The following is a 20,494-nucleotide window of genomic DNA, read 5'->3' on the forward strand; positions in this document are numbered from 1 at the left end:
CCAGCCTGGGCCGCGCCTCCTCCCCCCACACTCCCCCTTACCTGCTTCAGGCTTCCCGCGAATCAAATGTTCGCGGGAAGCAGGGGAGGGGGCGGAGACTTTGGGGAGGGGGCGGAGTTGGGGGCGGGGCCGGGCCCCCGTGGAGTGTCCTCCATTTGGAGGCACAAAATATGGTAACCCTATTTTCCAAATCATAGAAATATAGGACTGGAAGGGACCTCAGTAGGTCATCTTGTCTAGTCCCCTGCACTGAGTCAGGATCAAGTATTATCTAAACCATCCCTAACAGGTAATTGTCTAACCTGTTTTTAAAAACCTCTAGTGATGGGGATTCCACAACCTCCCTGGGAAATTTGTTCCCGTGCGTAACTACCCTGGCAGGACATTTTTCATAATATCTAACTTAAATCTCCCTTGATGCAATTTAAGCTCATTACTTCTTGTCCTGTCCGCAGTGGTTAAGGAGAACAATTTATCAGCCTCCTCTTTATACTGTAACGGGCATTTTACATGCTTGAAGACTGTTCTCATGTCTCCCCCACCCCATCTTCTCTTCTCCAGACTAAACAAACCCAGTTTTTTCAATCTTTCCTCATAGGTTGTGTTTTCTAAACCTTTAATCATTTTTGTTGCTCTCTTCTGGACTTTCTCCAATTTGTACACATCTTTCCCAAAGTGTGCTGCCCAGAACTGGCCACAGTACTCCAGTTGAGGCCTTAGTGCTGAATAGAGTGGAAGAATTACTTCTTGTGTTTTGCTTACAACACTCCTGCTAATGCATCCCAGAATGATCATATTACATTGTTGACTCATATTTAGTTTGTGATCATCAATAACCCCCAGATCCTTTTCTGCAATACTTCTTCCTAGGCAGTCATTTCCCATTTTGTATTTGTGCAACGGTTATTCCTTCCTAAGCATAGTACTTTGCATTTTTCCTTATTGAATTTCATCCTATTTATTTCAGACTATTTCTCTAGTTTGTCAAGATAATTTTGAATTCTAATCCTGTCCTCCAAAGTGCTTGCAACCCCTCCCAGCTTCCTATCATCTGCAAACTTTATCAGTGTACACTCTGTGCCATTATCCAAATCATTTATGACGATATTGAACAGAACTGACCCAGGACTGATCCTGCAGGACCCTACTTGATAGCTTGATTATGATCCATTGATAACTACTTTTTGAGTATGCTTTTCCAACCAGTTGTGCACCCACCTTATGGTAGGTTTGTCTAGGCTATATTAATCAGACCTAGTAAGACTATGTGTAATGGAACATGTAAGCAGTTATATCGTGGAAAAAATGCTGCACTGACAGGTGTGATACACTCCTTTTTGAAAGCTGAGCATTACCAGTAGAGGTTGGTTCACTCCCTGACACTCTCTAACTGGATGAATTTCTTGGATGCAGAGGTGCTCCTATAGGCAAAACAAAAACAGTGGTGTCAAAAACATCAAATTTATTTTTTCTTCCATTGAGGGAGATGCAAATCAAAGTGCACATGTTGAGCAGTTTCTTATCAATCATGATATTTTTTTAATCCTATGGAGTACTTTGCAGGAGGCATTTTCTCCAAATATGTTTTTTCTCCATTTTTGGGAATGAAGTCCAATGTGTTGTCAACTATTACATTTCCCATGATCTTTTGTGTTTTTCCTAAAGCCCCAACCCCTGGAGTCACATGATTAGGTGAAACTCTCAGCTTCCATTTTTTTTTAAAAGTAAGTTTGTAGCCCTCCTGGTTGCAGAACAAAGCTTATAAACATGAACCCTAAAGGCTCAAAAAACAGAAGGCAAATAAAAAGAATGAACAATTTAATACATCATGATTTCTAAGCCAATCACGATTTTTGAATCGTGACTTATGATTTTTGAACACTTGGGATTGGCAATGAATGCTGAGTCCAGTTCTCTTCTCATGCAGATGTTTATGTGGCCGCACATTCATATTTTTCTGGGGAAAAAGTTGGAAATATTCTTTGTCAAAATATAGGAAGTTTAAAGGGAATGTGTAAGGAGAATATATATGAGTGTGGATGGAGGGGACTTTGGGATATTTTATTCCATAGAAGTGTTTGGCCTCAGAGGCCTTTGTCATGCACATTTTTTAATTTAGGGCATGTATTATGAGCTCTTGGAGCAGTACTGTGTGCACCTTTGCCAGTCTAGGGCTACATCTACACTACAGGGGGGGGTCGATTTAAGATACGCAAATTCAGCTACGTGAATAGCGTAGCTGAATTCGACGTATCGCAGCCGACTTACCCCGCTGTGAGGACGGCGGCAAAATCGACCTCTGCGGCTTCCCGTCGACGGCGCTTACTCCCACCTACGCTGGTGGAGTAAGAGCGTCGATTCGGGGATCGATTGTCGATCCCCGAGAGGTCGATTTCTACCTGCCGATTCAGGCGGGTAGTGTAGACCCAGCCTAGGTCTAGTGGAGATCTGATCAGATGGTGATTTGAGGTTTTGTGACCCAAAGTAGATGTTTTGGGGCTTCTCAAGGACAACCTAGGGAGAGCAGGAGCAGCAACTATAGGCGTGCAACTACTTTAATTGGATTCACAGTGACAAATTGCCTGAAGTCAAGTCTCTTTTGCTGGCATATTGTCTGGGTTTCCTTTCCTAAATTGCCTTCCAGCTATGATGTATTCCTGCATTGGGGTGTGTTGGCGGGGGGGACACACGTTAGTATCTTTCTGGTCTCTGTTAACGTTTGCGGGGTGGAAGGTTGTGGGTCTATCTGGGGGAATTCCTGGTGAATGTGGTGTGTGGGTGTTTTGCAGTTTAAGTTAGATTTTTTAAATGAACACCAAGTTGGGGGGGGTGTTTACTTTTCTGTGGCGCCTCCCCGCCCCCGCTGTGTGTGTGTGTAGAGGGGGGGATTTGGGAGGCCGCAGCCGCAGCCCCAGACTCAGAGGCGGGAGGAGGGGGCGGCGGGGTCGGAGCCGCAGACCCGGAAGCGGTTGCGCCCCTGGCAGGGGGCGGTGCGCGGGCTCGGCGGCGGCGGCAGGAGGGGCTGAGCCCGGGGGCGGCGCCGCTGGCTGGTCCCGTTGCCGGCCGCGGGGCAGGGGAGCGCAGCGGCCGGCGCGGCCCGCGGGATGCACGGGGGCGGCGGGCGGCCGCGCTGGAGACGCCGCGGGGCATGCTGAGCCCGGAGCGCCCGTTCCCCGCGGGGACCCGGCCGGCGGCTGCCGCGCTGCTCCTGCTGCTGCTGCTGCGGGGCGCCGGGGCGCAGAAAGGTGCGTGTGAGCGCGGGAGTGACAGACACCCCCCCCGCCCGCTGGGGGATGGGTCTGCCGGGGGGGTGAGAGGCAGGGACCCCCCCGCTGCTCCTCCAGGAGTCCTCAGCGCCCGGAGGCGGGTGTTTACCCTCCGCCCCTGGTTCACCCGTTACCTCGGGGGGGTCTTGTGGGCAGTCCACAAATCTCCGGGGCATCTGGCTTGTGCCCCTCCCCCGTGTTTGACCTGCCCGCCCTGTCCCAAACCCCAGGGATGCCCCCATCCCCGCTTCTGCAAATAAAGCGGGAAAGAGGTGTCCAACGTGCCTGTAACCCCTGCTCTGGGGTCTTCATCGCTACTCGAGGGGGGTCTGGTGTCCTCAGCCTCAAGTCCTAGAGATTTGTCACCCCACACAGCCCTGTGTAGTGGGGATGGAGAAGAGGGGATGCCTGGTACTCCCTCTTCCTAATCTCAGGTTCCATGAGACTAGTGATCATCGCTATCCGAGGAGATGTAGCCCCCCCCACCCCCAATTTCCCATCAGTCACTGAGTTGTTCCCCTAAGATTAGCGAGGGAGGTCGGGAAATACCTCCACACCTGTCCTAATGTGGGAGGAATTTGACTTTGGTTGTATCATTTTAATGTTGCTTCAGCCCAAATTAAAAATTGAGTGGGAGGCTTTCACACAAGCAGGATGCATGTAGGAGGATGATAAATGAAAGTATAGGGAGATGCCTTCCAGGATTTGGGGAGCAGGAGTCTGTTCGTTCCTGTGTTTGCATCATATTATTGTGTGTGATTTCCTGGTACGTTCTTTTTCTGAATTGCATGTTGTTGTATTTCGGAGGTGATTTCAAGAAACATTGGAAAATGCAAGTTCAGGAGCTGGTGGGTAAAAGGGCAATACTAATATTTGAAATGTGGTTTCTGTGGGATCTTCAGTATATTGACAACGACTTGCAGGTTTTTTTCTTTCCACAATGTGTGCAAACTGGGATCAGCTAGAAGGCAGGAGTTAAAAGTGGTTAATTTATAAAACCAGAGTTAGACTCTAGAGATATGTAACATAATGTGTACAGGGGTAAAAGGGACATCTTTGGCAGAATAGCCATAAAATGCACAATTCTTTTAGGAAAGTTGATGAGATGTCTCCTTTTTTCGTGAAATAACTCACTGCACACTTATGTGTGCTGAAAACAAGGCAACATTTGGTCTTTTGACAATGGTGAAAGAACCGGAGTGTAAGATCACTTTGATTTAATGCTAGAAAAAAATGGCTGAAGGGAATCCTCACCATCTTAAAAATCTCCATTCTGTACCTAAGATTGTAAATAAGAGATGTGAGGAAAAATTATTTTATATTTTTCAGTTTACTTTGCTTCTGACTGTACATTAGAAATAGTGATGCTGACTGTACACAGTTTTCTCTGTTTTTACGTGTCTTTCAGATGGCAACACAGAAGAAAACATTTTTTTAAATTGTAAACTACAGGGGGATTCAAAGACAGTAGTAGTGTTAATCTACATTTAACTCATTTTTTTGACCTGTATCAGAGGTTGCACAAACAGTAGTCCACAGAGCATAGTAACCACACAGTTCGGTCTTTCCATCTTTCCAGCTAACTGCATGAAAAGAAATTAAAAATACGCTACTTCCCATGTAAAAGTAACACTAGTAGAAAGCAATTGCCATAGTAGCCACAGGAATGCCACACTGTGAATGGGAAAGCTGTTGATCCCCAAGACAAACTCTTTAAGATGCCCATCCGTGAAAACGCTTGGGAACCCCTACACTAGCTTTCAAGTTGACGGTGTCCTTTGAAATCACACATTTCTCCTGAATTCAGACATTTCTGTGAGGTGAGGACTAGATTAAATGGCAAATTTTGTTTAAAAGGGCAGTAAAAGAGGAGGTTGTCCTAGTGTTTTGTGGCCCCAGTGTTGCTGAATTCAGTGCTGTTCAATATGAGTGATTGTCAGGACGTTGTAGAAAAGTTAGATATGTGTTGTATTGTTTCTTTGTGAAAAATATTCTTCAGGTTTTTCGGCAAAGATTAACATCAATCTGCTTCCGAGGGGGGAGAGCCTGTTTTATTAAAAGCTATAATAGTCCTATTTGGTTAAAGAGTTCCAGAGTAAGTTAAAACACTTCCTTCCTATGTAATCCATGAAAAATTCTATGCAAAACACACGAGAAACTATTATATGCAAAACGCACAAAATGTTTAAAAGAACATTATTGAGATTGCAAAGACTAGCACAAAAAAAGTCAGGAAATGCATATGTAATCTTAATTCAGCCCCCTTTTGCATATGCATTATGATGCAGTCTTTAATTACATGCTCATATTATTTTTTTCAAAGGACTCGTTCCTCATTCAGTGTTCAGAATGGACAGTGCTCACTTTATGAGAAGCTGTTCACTTTTTTTTGCCTCGTTGTTCAGTATGTGGCCCTAGGTTTTCTAATCTGCACAAACCCTGCTCTGAAGATAACATGATTAATTTCCTCTAGGGCTTTTCTATGGTGGTCATAACTATAATATCAAAGTGCTCGAAAAATATTAATTATCTTCACAATATCCCTGTAAAGTGAGTGGGTGCTATGACGGGCCAGAAGAGTAAGATTAAAAGTTTCCCCAATTTGAGACACTAGGATCTGATTTTTCAGAGTACTTAGTGCTATATAGCATTTTATACATTCAGAGCACAGCTTCCATTGACTTCATTTGCAGATGTGTATGCTTCTGCTAATCAGGTCCCAAGGTCTCAAGTCAGGCGTGCATAAAATGAAGAACACACAAACAGTGACCCACTGCCTTAACCATGAGACCATCCTTTCTGTCCCTGCAATCCTCCGCCTCATTCACTACACCCCTTCCGACTCATGCAACAAAGAGGCAGGGGTCCTACAGACAACAGTCTTCACTACACAGTCCTGATTCATCCCCAGAGCAAGTACATCCTGTGCACTCAATGAGGCAGGGGTCCTATAGAAAAAATAATACGTGATCATGTCGTTAAAGACTATCATTATGCATATGCACAAGGGGGCTGATTTAAGGTTGCACAGGTTACTCACTTAACTTTTGAGTGCTTGACTTTACAAGCTTAGTAATGTTCTTTTAACATTTTTTGTACCTGTAATTTCCTAGGTTAAAAATAAAACTAACCCTGAAAAAACAAATTCCATCATGTGCCATCATATTGACACTCACATGACTGGAATCTTTAGATCCACTCATGGCCCTCTGCCACTTGAGCGGATAGCAATAGTAACTTGTCATCTTCTATGTGTAGACCAGCACGAGACACTTTGCCATTGAGTTTCATGGATATTTGCTGACAGCAGAAGAATGGTGAGAATCGGGAATTTTTAGTTCCATTACAGCTGTGGAGAGAAGTGTGCTCTATTGGGTACAGACTCTTCTGCCATTCCCCCCAGTTGACTTTTTCTGTGCCTCCCCCCATTCCGTTCCTGTTTCCTCTCCCTCTTCCCTTCCCCCCTCCCCCCAGTTCCATTCTGCTCACCTAGTCAGTCTCACTCCTCAGGCTTTGCCTCCCCGTTGCAGTCTCTTTGCCTAGCCAATCCTAGCCCCTTAGTCTGGACTCCCCATCACAGCCCCAGTCTCCCCTTCCCTCCCTGAGCCCAGTCTCCACTACCCCCTGGCATTTTGTAGTTCCTCTGCCTATCAGTGCCTCTCCTTCTCCTCTGGTGCCCCCAACCCCACTGGCTCCCAGTCTCCCTTATCTAATCTTAGGGTAGGCCTACACTTACCCGGTAGTTCGGCGGCGAGCGATCGAACTTCTGGGTTCGACTTATCGCGTCTTGTCTGGACGCGATAAGTCGAACCCAGAAGTGCTCGCCGTCGACTGCGGTACTCCAGCTAGACGAGAGGAGTACCGCGGAGTCGACGGGGGAGACTGCCTGCTGCGTGTGGACCGAGGTAAGTTCGAACTAAGGTACTTCGAACTTCAGCTACGTTATTCACATAGCTGAAGTTGCGTACCTTAGTTCGAATTAGGGGGTTAGTGTAGACCTGGCCTTAGTGTCTTGTTCTCTCCCCCCCACCCCCCCCCACGAGTTCCTTCTCCCAGTTCTTCCCATACGCCTGGCCTCTCATTATGTCTATCTCCCCTTTCCCATACCTCGTTCCCTCTCCCACCCTAGCTCTCTTTGCCTAGCTGTTCCCAGTTTCCTTCTTTTCCCCCGGGCCAGCCTCTAGTCCCTGTCTCCCCATTCCTCCCGTCCTCTCCCTCCAGCTCCTAGGCCCAGTTTACTCCCCAGGGTCTGGCTCTGGTCCTATCTACAGTTGAATCAGGCAGCTTCCTCTTCCCTGCTGCCTGGGCCCAACAAGGGAGTCATTGAGAGCACAGGAGACACAGGCTCCCTGCTCTTGAGTTCTGATGCCTGGCTTTGACTCGGCCCCTGGCAGTTCAAAGCTGGAGTTGCAGGGAAAGTCCTGCTTAGGCCCAGGCTGGGGTATACCCAGGGCAGATGGAATCTTCAAGGAATTGAGCTACGAAGCTCTGGGAAGTCTTGACTGACCATGTGAAAACTGGGATTTTTCAAAGATAATAACTTATCCACCTTTGGGTGGCTTTTCATGGGGATTGCAAAAGGTACATTCCGGACAGAGAAGTCACCCCTTGGCAAATTTCAAGTTGCTGCTCCAAAGTATGGAGCTGGTAGAACTTCTCAAAGGAAGTGTCTCAAGAATTGTTTAACATGAGCAAAACAACATATCATAGAATATCAGGGTTGGAAGGACCCCGGGAGGTCATCTAGTCCAGCCCCCTAGTCTTTTTCAGAAAAGGCAAAGAAGTTTTGGCTGAAGTTTTCCAAAAAAATTCAGCCTGAGGCAAATACCCACAACAAAATATTTTAGCTTAAAGGGTTACCATTTGGTAAAGTTATAAGCAACTGAAAACAGAGTTTTATAGTGGGAAGTGCTGGGCAACCTTAATAATGGGTTGTGCTGCCAGCGCCGCCTATAATAATTTGAACAAGGTTTGATAGTTTTCCAGTGTGTTTTGCAATATAATCGTATACAAAGAAATAAAAGGTAAAATATGCATGCCATCTTGTAATGTTTTTCATTCAACATGGAAGAATGTACACTATAGATTACCCACATTTTAATCAGTATGACAGCAGTTGTAAAATACTCAAGAGCATAATAATCTCATTCCACACATAAGAAATGTTATCAATTGCTAGAAAGCTCTTGTGTGTTCTTGGCTGTGTTTGAGCTCTGCTCTCACTTAACAGTTTCTTCCACATTCTCAGTAACAATCAAAAAGTAACATACCAGTTTTTGTGTCCTGTGGACATTCTGATCTGCTAGCATACATTTGTAAAACAGTCTGCTGTTTGACATGTTATAATAGTGATAGATGATAATGAGGAATTAGTGAGAAATTCAACACACAGTTTCTCAAACTACTTTGTAGTAAGGACCATATTTTAATACAGATTCTCTTGGATCACCACCTATTCAATTCACAGTTGTGCAGACCAACTCCCGTTGCTCTCGTGATTATATAACATCTTTGGGGCAATGATAGCAGTTGCTTACATGGAAAAGTAATATTGTGAAAGTATCTAATGTATTTTTTAGTTGCTTTTAATGCCGTTTAGCAGCTGGAAATGAGAGAGAGAGCCAGCATCACGTAATCAGCCAGCTCTCTGTGGATCTCATCTTGGGAACTTCTGCACTTAACAGATGTTCAGCTATTGTCTTGTACTCAGTGTGGCCTATTCATCAGTTAAACCTAAGTTATTTTGGCTGTCCAGTAACAAAACAACCAAGTGAGAAAAGGACGATGCTTACTTTTTTTCAACATAGAAATTCAGAAGTGTTTCAGTAGCTTGGAATTTATTTAGATCGTTAGGGTAAGGGCCTTCTCTACTTTTTATTAATAAAGCAACTCGTACAGTTTGGCTGATATGTAATGGAGGTATCTGTACTGACTCCATACTTAAGGTTGTGTTGTAATTTACACTTAAAGCAGGAGTAAACTCCCATTGGTTTTTTTCTTTGAATTTAGGATCCAAATTTGACAGACAAATCGTTGAGAATAATTGAATTTTCTTTCTAATTTTTTTCAATAAAATCTTTAACTCTTGGAGATGAAACATCTTAAAATGTACCTCTTTGAAATATAGCTCCTCCCCCTCCCCCTTTAGGTTTTCTTCTAAATTACCATAACCACCAAAAATGCCAAACTTCAAAAATACATATTTGAATATAAGCTATTTTGAAATTTCAAAATCAAACACGTGAAGAATTATTTCCCTTTACTTCTTATAACCAGGGCGTGAAAAATCCACTTACTCAAATATCCATGATGAGTATGAATCTTCTCGGGATGCGTGTCATTGACTTCAGAATGGTCTAATCTTGAATTTAAAAGAAAAAATAAGTTTCTAGCCCCTATGGTTGAAAAGATGACCATCCAATTTGAGCACTTAAGATAAAAGCAATGCAGCAATGTCATTCCAAGCCAGCAGAGAGACAGCAAAACTGACACCACTGGTGTTGTGTTACAGAGAAGCTCCTGTGTCTGCTGCTGCTGCTGTTAATCAGCCAGTGTGAGTGGGCTGGCTGCCACTGGGGGATACCCTCAAACTTCCTGGAGCAGGGGGCAGTAGAGGAGTACTTCCCCTTGGAGTAGAGTAATGTATGTGTCCAGTGTAGATTGATTTAAATAATGTAGCAGGAAACCTTGAATTAAATAGTCAGATTTTTAATCTTGTTTTGCATTTGTACTACGTTCTTTTTATAAAGAAAGATTGATTCTTGTTGTTTGGTAAACATTAAAAAATGTTGATTTGCAACTAAATATAGCCTTTCTACTAAATTTGGTAATACTTTTTGCTGACAAGGAGGATACATTATACCTATACACATACATTTAAACACTTACTTAGTTTTGCGTACGTTTATTCAAATTCTTAATTTTTCATTGTTATGTTAAAAAGTAGGGAATGATGCATTTCTTATTTACTAGACAATAAATGTTTTAGTTGTAATTTGTGTGAAGTGGAATTTGGATAAAAAATTTAATTTAATTTAAAAATGTGCAAAAACAGCATTTTAAAATTTATTATTAGCGAAAGAAAACTACCTTACATGTGCTAGATAAATAAGGAAAAAAAGTTGATCAAAACATGTTTTGTATTTAAAACTAACTCATTTATTAAACAAAGTAAGTATTATCTGTAGTCAGTGAATTGAAACTGGTTGTTTCTGCTCACCACGTCCTTCAGGATTTCAGAATTAATAGATCTAATCCTCTCACACCCAGTTTTATTCATATCATGAAAGAGGGAAACAAACTTTCCTGCTTTTTCAATTTCCAATTAATTTCTCAACTTTGAATGAACTAGGCATTGGACTGAACTAGTTGAATAAACTCAAATAAAGAAAATATCCTGTCTGCATCTGCAGAAGAGGCTACTGTTGTCAAAAGCTGGTTTAGCATTTTAGTAAACTCTGGCTCCAGGTGCTTAACCAGCGACTTCCACTAATTCAGTGGTTTGACTTCTTTAAAACTGGTCAGCAAATGTACTGCTTAATATTAATTATTTAATGTAAATGATTTTAATAGATAATAGTAAGTTTAAGCCTTAACATAAATTGTGGGCATTTCAAATTTAATTATGTCATTTTTTTAAAATAAACCTGTATTCAATTTAAATAGGGTCTGTTTTTTTTTTATTAAACAAAATTTAAATAATTGATTTGTATCCATTCTGTAGGGTTCCCAACAAGCCAGGTAGCAGACTGTGTGTGGCTACTTCCTGCGGCTACCCAGTAGAGATTTTCTAGGGTTACAGAAAGGACTTCTGTAGAGCCTTTTGCTTGGGAGAGTGGCAGTGGCAAGGGGCCACACCCATGCAAGAGCCCTCTGCTAAGGTGGAAAGCAGGGCCCTTTCTGTTACTAGTCATCAGGTTGGTTGGGGCTTCCCTGCTCCTAACACCATTGCTTTCTCCCTGGTTGGACTAGGATCTGGTCCAGGAGGAAAATCTTCATCTTCTGCTATACAACAAAGGACTCTGTTTGAACAGAATAAAATTTATTGAGGGGAGCAGGGGCTTGTCCAGTATTAATCTGTTTGTCTGTATGTGTGGTGTTGGGGAGCATACGTTCTTTTTGTGGGTGGGAGGACAACACTAATTTATTTGATATTTGTATGGAGCCCCTGGCAATAATTAGGAGTACAAACTTCAGCTGTCAGGAGAGACTGCTCTTTGGGCCCAAGATTTTGGGGATACCTAATTAGGATGAAGTACAGCTCAGAGCACAGGTGTATTCGGCTTGGCAAGTAGCCTTATCCTTGTTCTTGGAGGTATTGAGTGAATTTTTCAAATCCTGGTCATAACCTAATGCAGTTCTGCCAAGTTTAACTGACAGAGCTGCTGATATCCGTCAGCTAATGCTGTTTTGACTGCCTGTCTTACTCACCACCTGTGTCTTGGACATACTCTGGTGAGACGTGCTGGATAGCAGGGATATGGGATGAGGGGGAGGGATGGAGCTTTGAGGAAATGGAGTAATAGTGTAGTTAGCAAGGATGTGCAAGAGTCCTGGGGAGGAATAAGTTTGTATTTGGAGGCTATGGTAGAAGGGACTATGGAAGGGGAGTCCAGTTCTCCTTTTGTGGGTTAATGTCACTTGAAGGGCTCCCTTGGTAATTCTGGTCTGTCTCTGGCATGCTGAAGCAGCAGCTGTATGGGAGCGCTTTACCCACTGATGCTGGAAATTTCAGAAGAGGTGCCTTTTAAGAGCAGGAATTATAATTGGCTAGCTTTCCTTTTCCTTTTCCAGTTAGTGGTAGCCCTGTTGGAGGTTCCTGAGGTGGTGGATAGAAAATGTGTGTGTTCTGTCGGCCCCTTTGGTCTAGGAGATCCCTCCTCCAAGTAGTGATCCAGCCCCGCCCTACTCATCTTTTGAGGCCAGATGAGATCAGGCCTCACTAGCTTAGCACAGTCCTCTTTAAAATATTCATCAACTACTACTTCATTTACAACTTCTTGAGATTCTCCTAATTAATCCCAGGATGCATTTTACACTCAATATAAAGGACATAACAAATGTATACTTTACATCCACAACTCAAAATGTTAAATCAAACTGTTGAGTTGTGCTCAAATGAAGTAAGTGAAAACATTCTTAATTTTTTTTGGTCACTGTTATCACCTAAGTCATTTGACCTTCTTTGAAAACATAATTTCCCTCCAGTCTGTTAGTGGCATTGCCTGGCTGACTTTTGCAGCCTTCTTTATACTAATAACATTAATCAGCATTTCCTAGATTTTGAAAGCTGAGTCCTGCCCTTCGGGAAAATGGAAATAATCACCCATCCTTGGCAACCCCACCATGTGCCCTACATGTGGGATAATGCTTGTGTAGATCTTCGTAATATGATTACTACTCATTTGTTGCGTGTTTTAAGCATGAAATAACTAACAGTGATGACATTTAAAGTATCATTGGCATCTGTGATAGCATCCACCAATATCAATGTGGGCTGGTCAGGGAAGGTGCATAATGCTTGCATCTTTAAGAACACAGGACTGCTCAAAAAGCTACCAACAGGGACTTTATTTCTCATTGGCATTTCTACATCACCAATCGGGATCCTGGGGGACCCAGCCTACTTCTTGCTCCCCTGGCTCATGAAGCTGTAGACTGGCCAATTTGACAGCACCAAGGAGCGATTCAACTACTGATTCGACTGGTGCAGAATGACAGTTGAATGCACTTTTGTTGGATTGAAGGGACACTGGTATTGTTTACAGACAAGATTGGATCTCAGTGAGAAAAATGTCCTAATAGTTATAGCTGACTGCTGTGTTCTGCATAATATCTATGAGGCAAAGGGGGAAAAGTTGCCGACAGAGTGGAGGTGGAATGTCTGTCTGCTGAGTTTGAAACAGCTAGACACCAGGGCTATTAAATGAATTCAATGCGGAAGTATGGGTACTTTGAAAGAGCACTTTAACAGTGAGCCACAGTAACATGTTGCGGTGTACTGTGCTGTACCTGGCCTCGTTGTTTTGCTGCCTGTTAGGAATTGGTGGTGCTTGGTGAACATCTATGAATATAACACTGTCAGTGCACCTATTAATTTTGTCTGTCACTGATCCTACGAGTTGTCATATTGTACAGTAGTAACAAGCAATTAGTTGCTTTCAGAAATGGTTGGCATTCTGTAGCACATGTCGTGAACTAATACAGATGAATTATGTTGTAAGTATTATAATTTGATTCTGTAACAAAATCAGTGAAAAGAAAATTTTAAAGCAAATACATCAAAAACTTCATAAATCCCATTCTTTTAATTTATTAAGGGGAAAGAATGTTCATGTCCGTTTTAGCTACACATACACCAGCCATGGCTTTCATAGGTCAGTGCATGTGAAGCTGTGGTTGTCCTTAATGCCCCCAGGGGTGAAGTGGTAGGGGTAGTGCAGTGGTCCCTGTTACCACATGGAATGTTGTGTGAAGAGGTGTAGGGAGTGCTGCAATGGAGTTCTCCATGGACTGCAAAGAGAGGCGAGCCTGGGATTGTTGAACCTGTAGGTCCACAAGAGTCTGCAGCATTTGTTTGCTGCTGGAGAGGCCCCATTATGTCCTGGTGCATCTCCCTCTCCTTTTCCTGCTGGGACTTCTTGGCCTTTCTCCTTTCCACTCTTTCCTTCTCCAGGTTGTCTGCTGTGTTCACCCTCCAGACCCTGTACTCATGGTTTGATGCAGCACTGGCTTGCAGAATTTCATTGAACATGTCATCCCAAGTCCTCTTCTTTCTCTTCCTTTTCTGACTCAGACATTCAGTGGATGTGGCGCAGGAACCCCTTAAGGCAGCAACGGCAGATAAAACACACACATGTACCATTGTCAGTATATACACAACGGAAAGCGAAAGTTAAGATTCATAGCTCCCCTCTTGCTCCCCTAAAGTTTTAAATGACCTGCTCATTGACATGTCTGCTTAGGAGTCTTTGTGCATAGCGCCACTAAGCACCAGCCAGGGTGAGTGTGGCCCGCCAGGTATGAGGGTAATGCAGAGGGAATTGCGTGGTTGCATGAAACTATGAGTATAGGGCAATGGTGCTGAATATTGGCACTATTTCCCACAGGAGGTGGTGATTTTAGCTCATATCTCACTCCTGAGGGTAACAAAGGCAGAGAGAGCATAGTGGCTGCTGGCATCCCGAAGCCACCTTGGCCCACATGCTGCTAGCCTGTTTACTGCAGTGGTACCTGTCAAAGTTATCGCTGAGTGGCATGGGACAGTGTCCGACTTCAGAGGAAGATATAAATCTGACATTCCTAGAAACCTTCAGGAGAGGATTGTGGCGTACCTCCATGAAAGTTTCATCAAGATCTCTCAGGAGGATTCAGGTGCTCCGTGTGACCCCTTTGCCTAACTCTACAGAGCAATGAAAAGCAGATAACAACTCTACCTCTCTTTGTTCTACTGCTGTCTCTTCTAGTATGAGTAAACTAATGAAAACTAATGATAACCGTACTCAGAGAGTTGTTATTAATGGTTCCCAATCCTGCTGGAAAGGCGTAACGAGTGGGGTACCGCAGGGGTCTGTTTTGGGACCGGCTCTGTTCAATATCTTCATCAACGACTTAGATATTGGCATAGAAAGTACGCTTATTAAGTTTGCGGATGATACCAAACTGGGAGGGATTGCAACTACTTTGGAGGACAGGGTCATAATTCAAAATGATCTGGACAAATTGGAGAAATGGTCTGAGTTAAACAGGATGAAGTTTAACAAAGACAAATGCAAAGTGCTCCACTTAGGAAGGAAAAATCAATTTCACACATACAGAATGGGAAAAGACTGTCTAGGAAGGAGTACGGCAGAAAGGGATCTAGGGGTTATAGTGGACCACAAGCTAAATATGAGTCAACAGTGTGATGCTGTTGCAAAAAAAGCAAACATGATTCTGGGATGCATTAACAGGTGTGTTGTGAGCAAGACACGAGAAGTCATTCTTCCGCTCTACTCTGCTCTGGTTAGGCCTCAGCTGGAGTATTGTGTCCAGTTCTGGGCACCGCATTTTAAAAAAGATGTGGAGAAATTGGAAAGGGTCCAAAGAAGAGCAACAAGAATGATTAAAGGTCTTGAGAACATGACCTATGAAGGAAGGCTGAAAGAATTGGGTTTGTTTAGTTTGGAAAAGAGAAGACTGAGAGGGGACATGATAGCAGTTTTCAGGTATATAAAAGGGTGTCATAAGGAGGAGGGAGAGAACTTGTTCACCTTAGCCTCTAAGGATAGAACCAGAAACAATGGGTTTAAACTGCAGCAAGGGAGGTCTAGATTGGACATTAGGAAAAAGTTCCTAACTGTCAGGGTGGTTAAACACTGGAACAAATTGCCTAGGGAGGTTGTGGAATCTCCGTCTCTGGAGATATTTAAGAGTAGGTTAGATAAATGTCTATTAGGGATGGTCTAGGCAATATTTGGTCCTGCCATGCGGGCAGGGGACTGGACTCGATGACCTCTCGAGGTCCCTTCCAGTCCTATAATCTATGAATCTATGAAAAGTCAATAGCTGTGTCCTGCTAAGTCGGAGGTGCTAGCACAGTAATGGGAAATAAATTTACACACTGATCTGAGGTTCCTTCCCCTGCATCAGGCTTGCCTGTTCTTTGCTGCTGGGACTGACTGGACTGTGGTAGAGTCTCAAATATGTTCTGGCTGACTTCAAAGCTGGACCCCCAGTCACATGTCCCTTCGCCATCTTCATTTTGTCCTCACTTTTCAAGCCAGAGGTCTGTGGTTTGGTCCCCTCTGAGATATTGATGGTGGTGTGTGGGATGGTGGTGCCACCAAGTATGGCATGCAGCTCTTCGTAAAAGCAGCAGGTCTGTGGTTTGGCACCAGATCAACTGTTGGCATCCCTGGCCTTCTGGTATGGCTGTCACAGTTCGTTGGCTTTCACACGGCACTGCTGCTAGTCCCTGTCATTCCCTTTCTCCTGTTCCTCCGTGCAATCTCCTCATAGATGTTCATGTTTCTGCAGCTTATCCATAACTGTGCTTGCACAGCCTCTTCTCTCCACAGGCCCAAGAGATCCAATATCTTCAGTCTACTCCAAGCTGGAGCATGTCTGGATCATGTAGTCAGCATGGTCAGCTGGCCAGCTGCACACAACAATGGAGAGTTGTTAGGTGTGCTTGCCAAGCTAGACAGTCAGGAAAAGCCATTTCAAAAATGCACAAGGCTTTAAAGGGAAGGGGGTCTTCTGGTCTCTATGACCCCCAGGCAAGAGAATTCACATTTGCGACTAGAGCGGTTAGTGTCAGGCATTGTGGGATAGCTGCTGGAGTACTGTTAGGGTTGAGATAGGCAACACAGTGTCTATACTTGTGCTGCGTTGACCTCAGTACATAGACCATGGCTCAAAGCTGTTCTGGGAGGTGATGTTGCTGCATTGCCGTAACGGGGCTCTTACATTGGTGGGATACAAATTGAAGTGTAGATTATAGACACGTGCACAGCGGGGTCGACACAAGGCGGCTTAGGTCGACCTAACTTTGTAGTGTAGACCAGGCCACAGTTTACTTCATAGACCTCATTGCAGCAGGCAGCTTTTTGCTGCATCTTGCCAAAATCTGAAAGCCACAACCTAAAGTCCTGGGATGTGTGTCTGTACTCAAGATAGCTATGCATTGGCTATGAAGTCCACTCACTAATGATAAAACTGTCATTTCAGGCTTTGGTAATCAGTGTTCTTTTGTGATCCATTCATACAAAGTTTACTACATGTTTAAGTAAGTATCCATTACCAATGTGTCCTTTCATATAGATCCTTTCCCTTTCAGTAAGTGTTTGATTCTCTCCAAGTATTGTAATCATTTTGTACAATTACAAAAAATATTGTACAATTACCATCAGTGGCTTTGGAGGACACCCCACATCCAGTTGTTGACACTTAAGTTCTACTGCAGGGAGTAAGGTCTTGTCACCTACGTTAGAATGGTTTTGGCAGCTAGCACAATCCCTCTGATCCAGTCTGTCACTGTTCCAACCAATTTTAAAAAAGGATGATAAGTTATACCAGATACTGCATGAGGGATTCTCTTATTTTCATGTTCACTCTCAGCCTAACTCTCTTGTTATAGCAGCAACATTTCAAAGATCTAGGCCAGGTTTTCAACTTTCTTACTCCTTATGATAAAGAAGGGAAGAAGTTGGACTTTCTAGAGGAAAAAAATGTTTTCTTCATCTTCCCTAAACTTGTGTGGCAGATCATGAAGCCATTGTGGCTAAGTATTAGTTTCAACTTCTGGAGAAGATATCAATCTTAACTTTTATTGATTCTGGGAGTTTTCATCAAAGAGGGCCAGAACATGGCCAAACATGTCTTCAGGGGATCATTTGATGTTTCTGATACTGCCTCAAGATGTGTGGTATAGCTCTCCATAGGCATAATATGGATATGATCATCTTCTCTTCCTATGGAAATAAGATCTAAAACAGAGGATCCCCATTGAATGGGGATGGACTGTTTAGTGCAAAAACTGATGAGGTATTGTAAAAGATGAAAGAGACTCCCTCCACAGCAAGATCTCTGGGGCTACTGTCTCCCTACCACAGGAAACTACCTACTCCTATGTTCAGGTATGACAGGTAATACTTTCCACCTTCTTCTTTGACTTACTATTCTCAAAAAAGACAGTCATACTGTCGACAGCAACAAACATCCTCTCAGTCCCAGGAGAGGAAGAAATCCTACAAGCCCAGGGTGAGGACAAAGAATACCTCACCCACATCCTCCATGACTAATGTCGGGCTGCAGGTTTGATGTGAGGATTGAGAGCTGTGAACCAGAGATGACCCATGCCTGCCGATGGGGAGGGGTGCAGAGTGAGGGTAGCCAGCTTCAGCAGTGTTACTGAGCATGTTCAGTCTGTGTGAGCATGCTCAGTACAAGACAAGCAGCAAATCTGGGGAGGCAAGGGACCCCGCATTCTCCCCACGCGTTGCCTCTGCTGTGAACCACCTCTGGAAAAACTACCCCACATATTTGGAGACTCTGTGCCAACTCTACAATCCGCGGACAACTATCATCTTGGACAGATGGGTTTTAGACACAGTAAAGGAAGGTTATACTATCCAATTCAAATCCCTTCCTCCCCAGCTCCCTTTTCAGGGCCCATTTCTACAAAAGACTATTAAGGAGGGGGGAGGGGAAAGTACAAGCTTTATTACTCACCGGGGTGATAGAAGAAGTACTGTTAATGTCCAGAAGCAAAGGGTTCTACCTTTTACTCCTGTTCCGTTCTTTTTCGGGATTAGAAAGTAAGTCTCAGGCCAGTTCTAGATCTCAGAGCTCTAAACAGATACATCAGGAAATTTCAGTTCAGAAGGTTGTCTATGGCGCTGATCATTCACTCCCTGTCTACTCAGGATTGGGTTGCTGGTCTCGATATCAAAGATACGTATTTTTGTATCCCCCATAAGACTGTCACACTGAAAGTATCTATGTTTTGCCCTTGTTGCAGAGCATTTCCAATACAGAGTCTTACCCTTTGGCCTCTCCATCGCACCCAGAGATTTTACCAAATGCCTGGCTCTGATAACAGTGTATCTAAGGAGACAAGGGATTTTTATCTTCACTTACTTAGACAATTGGCTGCTGAAGCCCCTGTCCAAAGAAGAATTAGAAAGATGTGTTCTCCGTTCGGAACCTTAGGTCCCCTAATACACAAGACCTTGTCTCTGTTGGCCTCTTTTGTCAGCTGTTGGGTACTTCATACTTGTACCCTTGAAGCTACTGTCTATCCTCAGTCCGCTCATTAGGACACAGGTTTGTGTAGCTGTTTTTTCTCTCCTACTCCCTTACCCATTCTTCTGAGACAGACAGTTTAGTTTGTGTATGGTAGCAGAGAAGACAAATGCATGAACTGTTATAATATTATAATTTGAGAGAGTTCTGTTTTAAAATGTTGTTACTGTATCCTGTATGTTGAATTTAAATTAAGAATCTAAATGCCAAAGTGTTTGCTGCAAATAAATTTGGTGTTGGAAAGCTAAGGTGGTGCTTCCGTTTCTCCATCTATAATAAAATGGAGGTGATGTTTACTCCCCTTTATATAAGGTCTTTGGCATGTATGGATAAAATTCATTAATTGCTAAATTATATTCGTCCAGAATATGCGTAGTACTAAGTAAGTGAAAAGGATCAAATTGTTATGGTGAAATATTTAAAATTAATTCTTTTAATGTAAGAACAAAAGGTTGCAAAACCCCTCAAACAGGCTGTTAAAATCATGAAAGGCAAACTGCATGTTTAACACTTTTGGCCTTTCTTCTCTTCCCCCTCCCCTTGATCCATAATCTGTTGTTCACTCAGATCCTTTCTCCAGTTGCCTTCCTGCCTTCAGACCTACGTTTCTCTCCACAGAATAACAGCAATATATTTTAATTCATATTTTGTTTCAAATTAGAATTGAGTGCCAGAAATTGTAAACAAATTGCATAAACACAAATGATAATGACTGTGAAGAAAGGGGAAACCTGCTGAGCCTGAAGGGAAGAACTCTCAAGAGGGACAGGGTGATCTTCTACACAATGAAGAGTTGCTCCCACTGAAGTCAGTAGGAGTTCTATGAGCAGGATTGGGGCTGAAGGAGGGAAATGTCTCAAAGTATTTTAAAATAGTTTTTTTTTTAAAAACATTTGTAGTTTGGGAACCCCATTTTCATCACTTTTTGGTATTTCTTTTTCATGATACATTTTTTGAGTTTTCCTGCCTCAGTTGAAAGGAATGAGAAGCTGACACAGCATCTTTGCTGCATGTAAACAGCAGAAAAATTCTGTGCAGAGCATCTTATCAGAGCAAAAGGGATTATAGTAGCCAATCAAAGTAGAGGGTTGCATATTCAGAGTTAAAATGAGCAGCTTGAAATTCCTTTCTTTGCTTAGATTCATCTAAGAACTCTGGTGCTGCTATCATTCCATTCAGTTAAGAGAGAGTTAATTTTTCCTTGATATTCTCCCTTGAATTCCCATTATTTGCTTTCAGAATATAGCACTTTATGCAGACAAAATCTCATCAAGAAGCCTAACAGTCAAATTCTCTCTCCAAACATACGCAGCATGTATTAAAATTCACATTCATATTTTGATATGCATTTTATACATTTGCATCCTGTGCACTTTGCAGTCAGTAATCAAAGTGTCTATAGACCTGGTTTCATGCTGTTCCCTTCTCCATGTTAGGAATGG

The 20,494-nt window shown here is 43.2% G+C and overlaps 1 protein-coding gene across 2 annotated transcripts in view; it reads left to right on the top strand.

Annotated features, from left to right (window-relative positions):
• The first annotated feature begins 3,133 nt into the window (after window positions 1–3,133).
• The window catches only part of DCBLD2 (discoidin, CUB and LCCL domain containing 2), a 64,343-nt gene continuing 46,982 nt past the window's right edge, over window positions 3,134–20,494 (top strand). For both annotated transcript variants that reach the window (XM_034789893.1, XM_034789902.1), the window contains exon 1: window positions 3,134–3,245. In XM_034789893.1, coding sequence (XP_034645784.1) covers window positions 3,149–3,245 — 97 coding nt within the window. In that variant the 5' untranslated portion in view covers window positions 3,134–3,148. The remainder of the gene's footprint in view (window positions 3,246–20,494) is intronic.

The sequence above is a fragment of the Trachemys scripta genome, chromosome 1 (assembly GCF_013100865.1).
Source record: "Trachemys scripta elegans isolate TJP31775 chromosome 1, CAS_Tse_1.0, whole genome shotgun sequence".
NCBI lineage: Eukaryota > Metazoa > Chordata > Testudines > Emydidae > Trachemys > Trachemys scripta.